Source organism: Phocoena sinus, chromosome 12 (genome assembly GCF_008692025.1).
Source record: "Phocoena sinus isolate mPhoSin1 chromosome 12, mPhoSin1.pri, whole genome shotgun sequence".
Lineage (NCBI taxonomy): Eukaryota > Metazoa > Chordata > Mammalia > Artiodactyla > Phocoenidae > Phocoena > Phocoena sinus.
This window is the reverse complement of record NC_045774.1, coordinates 16,518,961-16,533,737: the sequence shown is the minus strand read 5'-3', so window position 1 is coordinate 16,533,737 and position 14,777 is coordinate 16,518,961. Positions and strand designations below refer to the sequence as shown.

Here is a 14,777-nt window from a genome sequence, read left to right as displayed (position 1 = left end):
AGAGCACTGGGCTCCCAAAAGCAGCAGAGGGAGAAATCAGGGGAGCAGGAGTGGAGAGGGGCCCCAGGGACACGTGACTCCTTTATGATCCAGCTCCAGCCTGACCCCGTTAGCAGGGCTGTTTTCTTGTTCAAAGGATGGTTTGTTTATTTGGAAGAAGACAGTCTACAGCCTTTTTTTTTAATAGCTGAAACTTTTCATTCCATCTCCTTGGTCCCATCAGACCCTTGAAATAAAACTGCCCCCTTTCAGAGCCTGTCCTCATTTTGGCAAGCCTGGGTGGTCAGTTGTTTCACTCAAAAGAGGGTGTTGTTTGTGTCTCGCTGGGGTGCAGGGCAGCTGTGAGGAGACCTGGTCCCCTCAGTGAGGCCCCGCCTGGGCGTGAGGGCCCAAAAGGGGATGCACGCAGGGTGACCCTGCACCAGAGGGGGCAAGCAGAGCAGGCCACCCCCCTGGGGGACCTCGCGGTGAGGCCTCTCCCTGCTTGCTACACACACACAGAGTCACGGAGGGGGTGGGGGGCGCCCGAAACGGGTCCACTGATGTCCCCACATGATTCCAGATCTCAGCGCTCCGAAGCCACTTGCTTTATCCAGTTGCCAAAAATCAGGCAGCTCTGCTCCTGGCCGTGAGCCTTGCAGAGCTGCTTAGCATACAGCTGAGAGAGGGCCGGGGCCTCTGGGGCTGAAATATTATCATCTCTGATGCTGGGTGGTTGGGAAGAAAATGGAAAAGGGCGCAGGGATCGTAGGATTCGCAGGGTCCCTGGAGGTCGGTCATGAGGAACCTCTCATCTCACAGATGTAGGAACAGGGCCTGGGTCTAGTGATGGGTTAGGGGTCCTGCCAGGCCTAGAGGCTGTCCTGACTCCACTGCTGTGTTGCTGGATCACTTGGACCCTATGTTTGACTTCCTGAATGGTAAAGGGAGAGGAGGACTGGGCCGAGTTCCATGCTTTTTGAGCAAAATCATTTGTCTGACACATCTTTACAAAGACATAGCTGTTATAACAATTTTTTTCAAACACCCAAGGCTCTTGTAGCTGTTTTCCATATTTTCTGGAAACAATTAGATTTTTCTAAAAGTTTCTGTTTCTTCCCAAACCAATCTTCACTTGTATTTATCAGGAAATAATTTTACAATAAATTATTGCTAGAACGGATACAAATTCAACTTATAGCAGCCACGCTGTGAAAAGGCAATTCTCTTAGGCTCATTTCTCTTTGTCCAGAGCCAGAGTGCAGATGTAGCTGTGTCCTTTTTCGGTTTTCGACTCAGGAGGTGGGGTAGATCTGAGCCCAGGCACACTTTGACACGTTCCAGCACTTGAGACTCTTCTCCAGCTGGAGTTCAGGCTGTGTTATTTCCAGGGCAGGGAAATACCTGGCACCCAGGATGCAGTTAATGAGAATGAATGTCTGCTCATGAAGAGCAACTGTTGTGATTTACAAGCAAGGGGGGAGAATCTCATTCCTGCCGAAGCCACTCCCTTTTCCAGTCCATGAGTTTCCAGTCACCTGCCATTTCTACTCTGTCAGTTACACGTGTGTGATTTTTGCTTGTTGCTTGCCTAAAACCTGGCCTGAGAAAGTTTCATGGTAAAATATTCTGCAGAGACAGCACTTAGCACTTTCAGACTCCAAAAAATACCAAGTTGGGCTCCTTACCCAAACTTACTGCAACTTCACCAGACCATCCTTCACTAGGTGACCCTCCATTTGCAGAGCAGGAAGAGAGAGGAGGGCATTTTCCCAGGGAGAAAACTGCCTCTGTGATACTGTTTATTCATCTTGGCTATAAAGCGTGGAAAGTAATGCATGTTTGAAAAAAAAAAAGATGGTAATTTACAGCTTCTTAATTCATAAAGAATTCAGTAAATCATGTTGGCCCATTTGGTTTCTGGAGAAGCCTGAACATTGGCCAGCGTCAGCAAAGATTTTCAGAAAGCTATGCATTTTAATCTGCTTGAAAGCTTTGGACTCTGAGCATCCTTTAGCTTTGGAAGTGTATGTATGAGATACTCGTTTCTGGAAATTTCCACTCAGTCCTGACTGGCTGAGGCCATCCTGGGAATGAAACCTCAGGCTGTGCCTTCATCCCTAGAGCATCATTTTTCTTAAAGGAAGAAAACGAATAAGGGATTTGGATCATCTGCTTTCTACGTTCTTCAGTAAACATCTCTGTTTTCCATATCTTTGAAGGTAAGAAAGTTCTTTGTCTCCAACTAGTTCAAATTTGGCTTATGATTGCAGGCTGAGCTAACGGCCCAGGACATGGTGTACTTAGGTTGCGCTCTCGGCTGCCCTAGCTGGGTGACTCAGCCAGTGATTTAGCCTTGGCGAACCTTATTCTTCTCATCTGTACAATGGGAACATATCACCTTGCCTGTATCACGGGCTTCTTGAGAAAATAAATTGAACATTCTATACAGAGGTGCTTTGAAAGCTAAAACTTTACAAAACACGTTTCAGCATTGATGCTTTCACACCCCTGTCTCTATCAGTGGCTCCACGAGACCATTTTTTTCTGTAGATCCAGGGAGCTTGTCTCCTCCGGGGAGCCAGCAGGGGCTGCTGTTCTCTTGTGGCTCAGGCCACTCTGGGCCGTGTCCTGAACCGTCAGGTCCATGTGGCTTCTGCTGAGATCTCAGATAGCCCCACTAGACCCCTTCTCCTGGGAATCCGTTTCTAAGGAAACAGCTTCTCTTTGTTCCCAACAGCTGGAGACACGTTTTGATCCTAGCCTGCTGGCACCCATTTCTCCCGTGTTTATTTACTTGGAAACTTAAGCTGGTGTAGGCACGCGGCTGTAAAGTCACCAGAGCAGCACGTTCTGACCCCCGAGGGGTGGGGAGGAGAGGTGCGCGGGCCGGCAGGCTCTGTCATGCTGTGAGCCGCGCAGAGGACAAAGGACCCCCCCCCCCCCGCCACCCCCGGAGAGAGATGTCTTTGACATCCATTTGTCCTGAAGTATGTCGAAAGCAGGGGTCGCAGGTGTTTTTAGAACCAAAGACCAGTTCTGCAGTTTAGCAATACAGGGAGTATCCCTGGGAGCTTGGGACAGAGAAGTTGATGGGCATAGAAGGAGGAGAGGCACGAGGCGAGAAGAAAACAACAAAGGGATTTTGGGGGAAAGGAGGGGTCATGAGAGAGCCGTGAGCTTGGAGCCTTTGCGAGGGGAGAACAGAACGCCACCAGCCACCACCTGAGATGTCACCGAATAACCACACACAGGGCCAAGTGTGTGGCTTGATGCAGTCAGCGGGCTGTCCCCATATTAGCGCATTCATCCCCAGGGCATCCTCTGGTGTAGGCATTAGCACCCCCCCTTCAACCCCTTATTACAGTAAGACCCCTACATATAAACGAGTTCCATCCCAAGAGCACATTCATAGCCCAATTTCTTCGTAAGTCCAACGAAGTTAGCCTAGGTACCCAACTAACACAGTCGGTATATATATCAATAGTACCGTACTGTAATAGGTTTATAGTACTTTTCACACAAATAATACGTAAAAAACAAACACAGAATATAAAGAAGACATTTTAATCTTCCAGTACAGTACCTTGAAAAGTGCAGTAGTAGCAGGACATCACCACTGCTTTTATGCTTTCTTCCAGACATCCTGGGCTTGAAATAAAGATCCTGTACCACCGTATTCTATACAGTACTGTACAGTACAGAAAAGCACCACCACTTGTAGAGGATGCACACACATGACAATATACACCAGACACATGAACTAACTTACCTGATTGGACATGTGAACTCACATCCGCATCTTTGAAAGTTCACAACTTGAAGGTTTGTATGTAGGGGACTTGCTGTGCAGACTAGGAAGGCAACTCTGAGAGGCTGAGTGGATAAGACCAAACCTTGAACATGAGGAAGTGTGTTAGGCTGCATTAGTTACAAGGAGTTCAGGTCCACTCAGGTTGCCTCAGGGGAAGAGAAAAGTAAGAGTTATCCTTAGGATGTATCCGGTAATGAGGACAGAAGGGCCACGACTTCCAGCAAAGACCAGGAGATGCCACGCAGAGCCAGGCCACGTGGGAAGAGCAAAGAGCAGAGCGCAGCTCAGCCTCCCTGCGGGAAAACTAGAAGTGGTTCAGAACGGGAGCCGGGTCCAGCGGCCGGGTTATGTGGGCACCCGGTCAGCCCAGGGGTTCCCTTCTCCCTGTTCCCTGGTTCTTGACACACTTCAGCCGCTTGCTGTGCTCTCCTCTCTGCTCCCACGATGTTTCTCTGTAGCTCACATTTAGGCTTCTAAGAGTGACTTATTCGTCCACTTGGTCACTCTGACCAGCCGTAGGTCATGTTTGGCTGCCCCGGGACAAGTCTCATCCGTGCTGTGTTCAAGAGTGTGGTCAGACAGATGGGACAGGATGGAGTCAACTCCAGGTGTAGTGTTTGTGTTCATTTCCCGTTATTGCTGTGGCAATTTACCACACACTTAGTGGGTTAAACTACCGACATTTCTAATCTTCCAGTTCTATAGGTCAGCAGTCTGACACCAGTCCCACTGGGCTAGACTCAAGGTGTTGGCAAAGCTGATTTTTTTTTTAAGATTTTTTATTTTTATGTGGACCATTTTTTTAAGTCTTTATTGAATTTGTTACAATACTGCTTCTGTTTTTTTGTTTTGGGTTTTTGGCCGCGAGGCATAGTGGAATCTTAGCTCCCCGACCAGGGATCAAACCTGCGCCCCTTGCATTGGAAGGGGGATTCTTAACCCCTGGACCACCAGGGAAGTCTCCAAAGCTGATTCCTTTTTGAAGGCTTGAGGGGAAGACCCATTTCCCTGTTCATTTTGGTGGTTGAGACTCCATGTCCTGTGGTTGTAGACTGAGATCCCATTTTCTTGCTGGTGGTCAGATGTGTGCCGTTCTCATTCTCTAGAGGCATCTACGCTCCTTAAACCGTGGCTCCCTCCCTCCCAGCTTCCAAGTAACTGGTGGTGGGTTGAGTACCTCCCAAGCTTGACATTTCTCCCCCTTCTTCTTCTTCTTTTTTTAAAATTTTATTTATTTATTTATTTATTTTTGGCTGTGTTGGGTCTTCGTTGCTGCACATGGGCTTTCTCTAGTTGCGGTGAGTGGGGGCTACTCTTCATTGCAGCGCGTGAACTTCTCAATGCAGTTGAGGAGCACAGGCTCTAGGCACATGGGCTTCAGTAGTTGTGGCCCGCGGGCTCAGTAGCTGTGGCTCATGGGCTATAGAGTGCAGGCTCAGTAGTTGTGGCGCACAGGCTTAGTTGCTCCACGGCACGTGGGATCTTCCCGGACCAGGGCTCGAACCCGTGTCCCCTGCGTTGGCAGGCGGATTCTTAACCACTGCGCCACCAGGGAAGTCCTCTTCTCCTCGCTTCTTCCATCTCATTTCTCTAACCAGCTGAGAAGGGTTCTCCACTTTTAAAGATTTCTGTGAACCGACTGGGCCCACCCAGATAATCTAGAATCATCTCCCCATCTCAAGGACTGTAACGTTAATCACATCTGCAGAATCCTGTTTGCTGTATAAGGTCCCATATTCACAGGTCCCAGGGATTAAGGGTGTAGACGTCTTTGGGGTCTGTTATCCTGCCCACCACAGTGTCACCTAGGACTGCGGGGACTGAGGGGCCTGTGGAGGCATTGTGAGCATGACAGGCATTTTGAAACTTGGCTTGTCCCAGCCACCGGTGGGGAGCCCACGTCTAGCTTTCCACTGTGGCATGCTGCCATGCAGTGGCACCAAACTATGGCTTTCCTGTCTCTGGTCTGCAAAACCAAGGGGCCAGTCATACATTTTATTTTTACTCCTATGGGTGACTTATTCATCCATCCATCCACTTATTCATCCATCCATGTACTCATTCATCATTCATTTATTCATTCAATAAATATTGATTTAGTATTCTGTGTGACAAGCACAATAATAACTGGAAATAAAACACTGAGCAAAATTAGACCCCTTGTCTGTCCTCACAGAGCTCAGAGTCCTGAGAGGGAAACAGGTATTAATCCCCAAACCACACAGATTCATGTGAGATAGTAACTGCGTCACATTTTACAACACAGAGAGATGTACCACTGTCCAGGCATAGAAGGGGGTAGTTGGCAAGTCTAGAAGTCAGAGAAGTGATGGTTGAACTGAGATGTGAAGGGAAAGAGGAGAAGGAAGAATATCCAGACATTGGGAACAGCACGTGTAAAGGTCCTGTGGCAGAAGGGAGCAAAGTGAGCACGGGGGAAGAAGCAGGGAGGCCGGAGTGGGGTGAGGGAGGGAGACGGTGAGTGGCCTGGTGAGTGATGGAGGGAGGGAGAGCTGAACCCCACAGTGTGGGCAGGCAGGGGTCGGGCCCCACAGAACCTCCCAGGACTTGTTCAAGGGGCCTGGGAGACACTAAGGGGTTTAAAGCAGGGCTGGGGATGGGGGAGCATGTTTACATGGGATCCTAAAACTTACATTTTGGAAAAAAATTACTTTAGCTTCAATATACAGAGCAGAAAAGGGCTCCAGTTGATCTGAGGCTACTGCAGTGATCAAGGGGGAGATAAACAATCAAAAAGCAGGTATTTATGGAGCGAGGACCATGTGTGATGAGCAGCTCTAGGGGCAGGGGCGGTGACGGGGGAGCATTTACAGTGCGGGGGCCACCTCACTGCCCTTCCACTTGCTAACTGCCTGGCTGGCAACAGAAGACCCAAACTTGAGGAGCTGTCATTGGCTGGGACATGTTTAATTAGCAAAAGAATGATGCAGACAACGGAGTATTCAGGAGAAGAAACATCAGTGAGAGGTGGGATCTTTGCGGGAGGCTTCCTGGACGAGGTGGGAGCTCAGTCTTTGGGGACGGGAGGACCGCAGGAGCAGAGCGTTTGTATAAAAGCCCGAGAGCCCTAGGCTTGCGCTATGGTCAGCCACCCAGCTTGGCCGGAACAGAGTAAAGGTTTAGGGAGGCAAGGAGCTTTGGGACTGAGAAGCGATTCTCCAGATGTCCCCAAGGAGGCTGCCAAATCAGCTTTGCCTGACCTGCTTTCTCAATGGAAGGTCCCATCAGGAGCATCAAATCCAAGCTGCCAGAGCGCAGCCAGGTGCATCCCGCTGGCCACCTGTCAGCTGAGCTCATCTGCTCCGGACCCCCACGTCTCACTGTGAGTCAGCGACCAGCTGCAGCTGCCTCCTTGCTGGGGGCTCAGCCCTGCACCCCAGCTGGGACAGATGGCTCAGATTTATGAAGGTGGTGGTTCTCAGCCTGGCCGCTCATTGGAATCACCTGGGAGGCTTTTAAAACTACCGATGCCTGGGTCCCACACCCAAAGATTCTGGTTTAATCGGTCAGGGGTGCAGGCTGGGCCTTGGGACGTTTTAAAAGCCGGAAGTGAGGCCAACATGTAGCTAGGGCTGAGAACTACTGAGAAATAACAACACATCCATTCTTGTCTGTATTAGCAGGAGCTATTTTTACTGAGAGATATACCTCCCGAATATCTTCTAGAAGCTTACTTTCTGTATCCTCTGCACATTTGGAAAAGCTCTATTTGCCTTTGCCTCAGGATTTTTTTTATTTGTTAGACTTTTAGTTGGCGTGTGCAAATAAATGTCATTAAAGGAGTTTGATGGTATAGTGTAAGATTTGTTGTATTTATGAATACTCTGTATAGGTCTTAAGTCAGGCTTTCTTTTAAACTGAAGTGGGAAACCAAAGAGTATATTATACTGTACATTTAAGATCTCACTTTAGGAAGCGTGCTTTAGGCAATAAAACAGAGTAAGTACTTTGATGAATAAAATATTTTAGCATGAAGACATCTTCTTATTTGGCCGATGAGGCATTTAGAATCCATTGCCATTTTTCCAGAGACGTGCGTCACTCTTTAGATGCAGGCCAGTTCATAAAATACAATAAATGCTAAATTTAAAGACATGGATGAATAGAACCACACTTTAAATGCAGTCAGGAAATGTTCTTTAAAATAATGTTTTTTAAATGCAGCCAGGGAGCTTGCTATTCAAAGAAGTTATGCAGTGAAGTTTTATATAAAGTAAAAAACTAATGGCTCGATTTAATCTGTGTTAAAATTTTGAATCTCATATCCTACACTTGTTTTCCAGAACCTGGCACACCTCTGTCGTTTTCCTCAATTTGCTTTGCCAAATTGTAATATTTTTTCACTGCCCAACTGTTTTACATACACAGCATAAATTCCCCAAAGGCAGAACGACCTCCAAACGTGTTCTTAAAAATATTTCGTGAACTCTAAAGACAGGAAAAGTAAGTGTAAAACATCTAAGAGATTCATTGGAATCTCAGCTTGAATTCTAATTGCAAGTACTTATGAAAATGTCAAAATTAACATGAAATGGCTGGCAGTTTTTCTAATAACTGTAAATTGAATTAGATAGTGTGTAATTGGAAAAATGCTTGCTTCGCTCAGGCTCTCTCAAAACAAGTCTTAGAATCTGTTAGCTGCAGCAGCCTTGCCCTCTAATGGCTGGAAATTGAAGGACAAGGCTAAATACTTTCGACTACAGGGAGGATAGAAACTAAGCAGAGGGATATGGCACCATGTCAGGAGACTCTTCCCTGACATGACATGAATCTTCATTCATGATTAAATGAAAGAATTTTAACTAAAGCCTACTCGATTTCAAGTCAAATGAAGCTTTTTAAAAATGCCTCTGCATTTCATATTACAAACTAAAAACAAAATGGAATTGTATCGGGCTTCCCTGGTGGCGCAGTGGTTGAGAGTCCGCCTGCCAATGCAGGGGACAAGGGTTTGTGCCCCGGTCCAGGAAGATCCCACATGCCGCAGAGCGGCTGGGCCCGTGAGCCATGGCCGCTGAGCCTGCGCATCCAGAGTCTGTGCTCCGTAACAGGAGAGGCCACAGCAGTGAGAGGCCCGCGTACCACAAAAAAAAAAAAAAAAAAATGGAATTGTATCAACATGTAGCTAAATGTTTCTATACTCATTTTTTTTTTTTTTTGCATTGAAGAGGAAGGTTATACCGGTGTGACTTTTTTTTTTAATTAATTAATTAATTTGTTTTTATTTTTGCCTGTGTTGGGTCTTCATTCCTGTGCTCGGGCTTTCTCTAGTTGTGGCGAGCAGGGGCTACTCTTTGTTGTGGTGCACAGGCTTCTCTTTGTGGTGGCTTCTCTTATTGCCGAGCATGGGCTCTAGGCGCACGGGCCTCAGTAGTTGTGGCACTTGGGCTCAGTAGTGTGGCTCGAGGGCTCTAGAGCGCAGGCTCAGTAGTTGTGGTGCACGGGCTTAGTTGCTCTGTGGCATGTGGGATCTTCCCGGACCAGGACGTGAACCCGTGTCCCCTGCATTGGCTGGCGGATTCTTAACCACTGAGCCACCAGGGCGGCCCCTGGTATGACTTTTATAGTGAGATGGCTACCCCTTCACCACTCTGCAGAGTTTTAAACACTCACTGCCAGTTTTTGAAATAAACTAAACTCTTGGATGAGACTTGTCAAAAGAATCAGCAGGTGCATAAAAGAAAGTTATCAAGTTTAATACGAGACAGAGGAAACTTTGTTGATGAAATCTCACTATAATTATGGCATTCCATATCTGACCACTATTAACAAACAAAATCCCTATGAGATTAACAAAAGTGATCTAAACCAAGACAATAGGGAGTTCCCTTGTGGCCTAGTGGTTAGGGGCTTTCACTGCTGCGGCCTGGGTTCAATCCCTGGTTGGGGAAATGAGATCCTTCAAGCCATATGGCATGGCCAAAAAAATAAAAAATAAACCAAGACAATAAGATTAACCTCAGCCAACCTTGATTACTGCTCATCTTTATTTCTCCAGGTAATTATTACTTGGTGTGAATTATATTTAGTTTTTACATGCTAATATAAATAATATATATTTTTTACTTGTTAATATATATTGCTTCTAAAATCCTTCAAATTATTTCACATTTGTATATGTCTTCTATGTTTAACTAAAATATAATTCTCTCAGATGATAGGACATGATCTCCTCTTTTAATCCCAGCACCCTTCACAGCCACCTGGCCAACACCCAGCCCAGCTTTCAGTACATACTTAATAATAGATACAAATGTGGACCAAGCACCAACGTTTGCCTCTTCTCTCCACTTACAACTTCAATATATTTTGAACACCTGCAAAGCGTCAGGCATTGTGATGGGAATAGCTGTGGCAAGATGAGCATCTGTTCCTACTCTCTGCCTCTACCACACACAAAGAAACCCATCTCCTCCTGTATTCCATTAATAGTGAGTGATACCCCTATCGGTTCAGTCACCCATACAAGAGACTCTGGAGTCATCCCTGCCTGCTTTCTTTCCCCAACCCCCCAACCCATATGCAATCAGTCACCAGCTTAACCTGGAATCCTCCTGAAAGCAGAGCCTGAGGCAAGGGTTTGGAGGAAGGGTTTTAGAATTTGGACAGTGATCCCAGGGACTAGGAGTGGGGGACTGGAGAGAGAGGGAAGGAGGGAAGATCAACACAAGGGCGTGTCCTGACATTGGTCACTCCCGTGGAAACCGAGGCTCAAGCTTGCCAGCACTGTGGGAGGACAGGGTAGAATTTGCCCTAGAATGTTTCTGACTGAGGAAAGCAGAAAGCATTTACCCACTGCTTTCATCGTTTGTTGTCAGGTTCACCTCATGAAGCCTTAACTCCCCACACATCTGGGCTGTGCACACAGCGGGGCCATGTGGGTTCCTCTGGATGTAGCACTGGGAACAGAAAGCGAGGTTGCTCTCAGGTTACTTCTGCATGAATCTCATGGCTGCAGCAATGGCTAGAGAAAAAGTGGCCAAGAGGACAGGAGGCAGGGCACAAGAGTGTCCAGTCCAGCTGCCAAGACCGTCGCTTCTTCCTCCTTGACGTCTCTCAGATCATTCCCCATCAGGGTCATCAACAAAGCCCTCCTCATGTTCTACCCAGATATCTGCAAAAGCCTCATAGGCGGTCAGCCTGGCTCCAGTCCATCTTCCAACCCACAGTCATAGCCTCTAGTGTGCAAATCTGACATTGTCCTTCTGCTTAAAACTCTTCTGTGTCTGTCTGTTCCCTAGGTGTAATGTCAGCTATCGATATTGTTATAATATTATCATAATATTTAGGGTTGTTTGGCCTGAGGCGACCCAGCACTGGAATATGCAGGCTCTTTGGTGGTGCTAATGGCGGGAGGGCTCACGCCAAGGAGTATTTCCCAGAACTTCTGCTGGCAGTGTCCTTGTCCCGGCAGTGAGCCACAGCCACCCCCCGCCTCTGCAAGATACCCTCCAACACCAACAGGGAGGCCTGGCTCAGTCTCCTACGGAGTCACTGCTCCTTCCCCCTGCATCCCGATGTGCACACTACCCCGTGTGTGCCCTTCATGAGTGGAGTCTCTGTTTCCCCCAGTCCTGTCGAAGTCCTGCAGTCAATCCTGCTAGCCTTCAAAGTCTGATTCTCTGGGAATTCCTCCTCCTGTTGCCAGACCCCCAGGCTATTTTTTGATTCCCGCAAACCCACCACCAACATTCAGGAAGCCAGAACTTTGTTCTGATGATTTCACCAATTTTGTTACAAAGTGCCTAGTGAAGAATTCTGAGCAGAGGGCTACTGCAACACAACGTTTACAGCAGCCTTTTATCAGGAATGCAAAACCTGTGTCAATTTTAAGAGACTTGATCACAGAAGCTATGGAAATCAAGGCTAAAAGACATGAGGAATAGAGCGAGAATTGGAAGAGGAAGAAGAAAATTCAGATGAAGATGAGCTGTATTCCCACACCATGGTGAAGACTAGCTCAGAAAGCGTGCGCACCATGAGGCCCACAAGCACGATGAGTGAAGGGGCCCAGACCATGACTGAACATAACAGCACAAGGTTAGAGCCTGACTTGGGGGCCATGGTTATAAACAGTGAGGATGAGGAAGAAGATGGAAATATGAAAAGAAATGCAACTTCACCACAAGTACCATCTTTCATGGATTACTTTGATAAACAGGACTTCAAAATAAGAGTCATGAAAACTGTAATCAGAATATGCATGAACCCTTCCCTATGTCCAAAAATGTTTTTCCTGATAACTGGAAATTTCCTCAAGATGGAGACTTTGACTTTGGGCTTCCCGGGTGGCGCAGTGGTTGAGAATCTGCTCCAATGCAGTGGACACGGGTTCGCTCCCTGGTCCAGGAAGATCCCACATGCCGTGGAGCATCTAAGCCCGTGCGCCAGAACTGCTGAGCCCGTGTGCCTAGAGCCCGTGCTTCGTAACAAGAGAAGCCGCCACAATGAGAAGCCCGTGCACCGCAACGAAGAGTAGCCCCCGCTTGCCGCAACTAGAGAAAGCCCGTGCATGGTAACGAAGACCCAACACAGCCAAAAATGAATAAATTTATTTAAAATATATATTATCATAATATTTAGCCAAAAAGCATCACAACCGCATGTGAATCTACAATTATTCTCAGTAAAAAAACTTCAATGAAAAGAAGCTTCACAAACCAAGAGAAAAAGGATAGGTTAACCAATGAATAGCATAGGAAAAATGCAAGTGAGAATGAGCCAGGTTTGGAAACAGGATGTGAAGATGTGAGAAGCGTGGTTTGAGTAACACGTATTTATTTAGGAAAGCAGTAAGTCAAGGCTGGCAGGACAGGACCAGATAACTGAGAGTCTTGAAAGCTGCAGAAAGGACTAGAAAATTCATCACAGAAGGCAGGACTCAAGCGTCTTGAGCAAGGAATTAAATGTCAGGATGTGAAATGCTGCTTCTAAGTTGTGTGTTACACTTAGAAAGACCTTCTTCGCTCTGAAGCTATTAAAAAAATTCTCCATGGTGTCTTCCAGAGTTTTTGTTGTGATTCCTGTTGTCTAATATAAAATCTTTGATCCATCCTGCTGTCAGGTGTAACATATGAATCCAATATCTTTTTTTTCCCAGATGGTTAACAAATTATCTCAACAACCTTTACAGAATAATTTATTTTTTCACACTAAACTGTCGCCTTTACCATATAATAAATTCTTATTTTTGGAGAGATCAATTTTTTGACTTTTTATGTTATTCCATTGATCTGTGTCTTTAGGTATAGTAGAACACTATTACATATGTGTGTGTGTGTGTGTGTGTGTGTGCTCTTGTGTGTAAACTAATATATAATCACATAATATACATTTTATTATATAATAGACAATAATATCATCAATACAATTAATGTACTATACAATATTATATACTAAATATTTTATTATCTGGTAGGCTCTAATCTCTTCTCACTAATCTTTTCCCCTAACTGTTCTAGCTCTTTCGTCTCTGTTGATTTTTCTATAGAAACTTTAAAGTCAGCTTGTTCAGCTCTCCCTCCCCCCACATACATCCCCAGAAAGCATTAAGTTTTAGATGGACTTGAGAAGCACCGTGGGCGACCTTGAGTGACACCGCATCTCCCACTGTGCTCACTCTTAGCCCCGTGTGATCGACACGTTCGCCGGATAAGTGTTATTTCTCCTTCACTTGTGGGAACTAAGTTGAAGTCAGCAAATAAAACCCCTCACTTGAATTGTTCTGACTTAATGTGCATCTGAGACTTTAACTTGGTCACTTCCAGCTGCTCCCCTCATTAAATTCAGATCACTAATATCATACATTAGTATATGCCTTTTACCTTTGTGTGCAAACCCCAGACGTGAAAGCCTGAGTAATTCATCATTTACTTTGAATGGAGGGTTCTGTTTCTGGCCCTTCACAGGTGGGCTCCTCCTGTCACACAATATTTCTTTCTTTCCATTCATACCTTGGCTCTGCATCTTCATCGGGTTCTCGCGTTCAGTCTTCCGTGGGCATCCTGCGAGAGTTTTGTGCAGCCAGTTTCATGCATCTTGCCTATTCTCTGTTTGCCCAATCTGATCACTCTGCAATTGAAAACATTTGAATAATATACATACATCATCAATATACCACTACCCTGATTTTTGGGGGAAAGTTCTTCTCCTTCATGCATTCAGTCCAATCTGCACTGAAACCCTTTTTATTTTGTTTAGAATGTCTCTCAGCGTCGCTCACCCTCTCTCCATTGCCACTGCCATTAGCACTGTCTTTAATGTTTTTCAGCGCTGGAACAGCCTCCTAACTAACCTCCTCTGATTCAGCCACTTTCTCGCCCTTTCACCCTGTATAGTGCTGCCAGATTCGTTTTCCAAAGCAGCACTTCACATCCTGTCATTTAATTCCTTGCTCAAGAAGCTTGGTGTGTCCTGCCTTCTGTGATGAATTCTCAAGTCCTTTCTGCGGCTTTCAAGACTCAATAATCTGGACCTATCCTGCCAACCTTGACTTACTGCTTTCCCAATTAAATGCTAATTGAACCAAGCTTCTCAAATTCTCTCTTGAGAACAGGCTCCTTCCCATATCCATTCTTTTCCTTATGTTGCTACCCTAAGCTGGAACGTCTTCTTCTCGTTTCTCTCTCCATCCATATCCTATCCATCCTTCAAAATCTCATCACCATTCTCTCTTGATCCCAACCTTTGGGTCGCTGTTCCTTAGTACCTGAATACTTAACTTGATCCTCATAGCACAATCTTATGAGATTATTATTATGTTATCATGATCTCAATTTAATGATGAGCCTGTAGCTCAGGAAGGTTAAGCAAGTTGCCCAGAGTTAAGTTACATCCATGAAGTGATGAAACTAGGATTCAGACTCCGGCAGTCTGGCTTCAGAGGCCATGTCCCTAACCACCATGCTGAACTGCCTCTTTTCATCCTGTGTGACTCTCAGCTTGTTTCCTTAGTCCTTTCTCA

At 46.1% G+C, this 14,777-nt stretch overlaps 2 protein-coding genes across 2 annotated transcripts in view; both read left to right on the top strand.

Moving 5' to 3' along the window:
* UST (uronyl 2-sulfotransferase) overlaps positions 1 to 14,777 on the top strand; it is a 302,202-nt gene that overhangs the window by 199,500 nt on the left and 87,925 nt on the right. The gene's annotated exons all lie outside the window — the stretch shown is intronic.
* On the top strand, positions 3,987 to 14,117 carry LOC116763697 (serine/threonine-protein kinase 3-like). Its single transcript, XM_032651764.1, is given in 5 exon segments — positions 3,987 to 4,153; positions 11,463 to 11,695; positions 11,698 to 11,979; positions 11,982 to 12,102; positions 14,015 to 14,117. Coding segments are annotated over 5 exon segments (906 nt in total).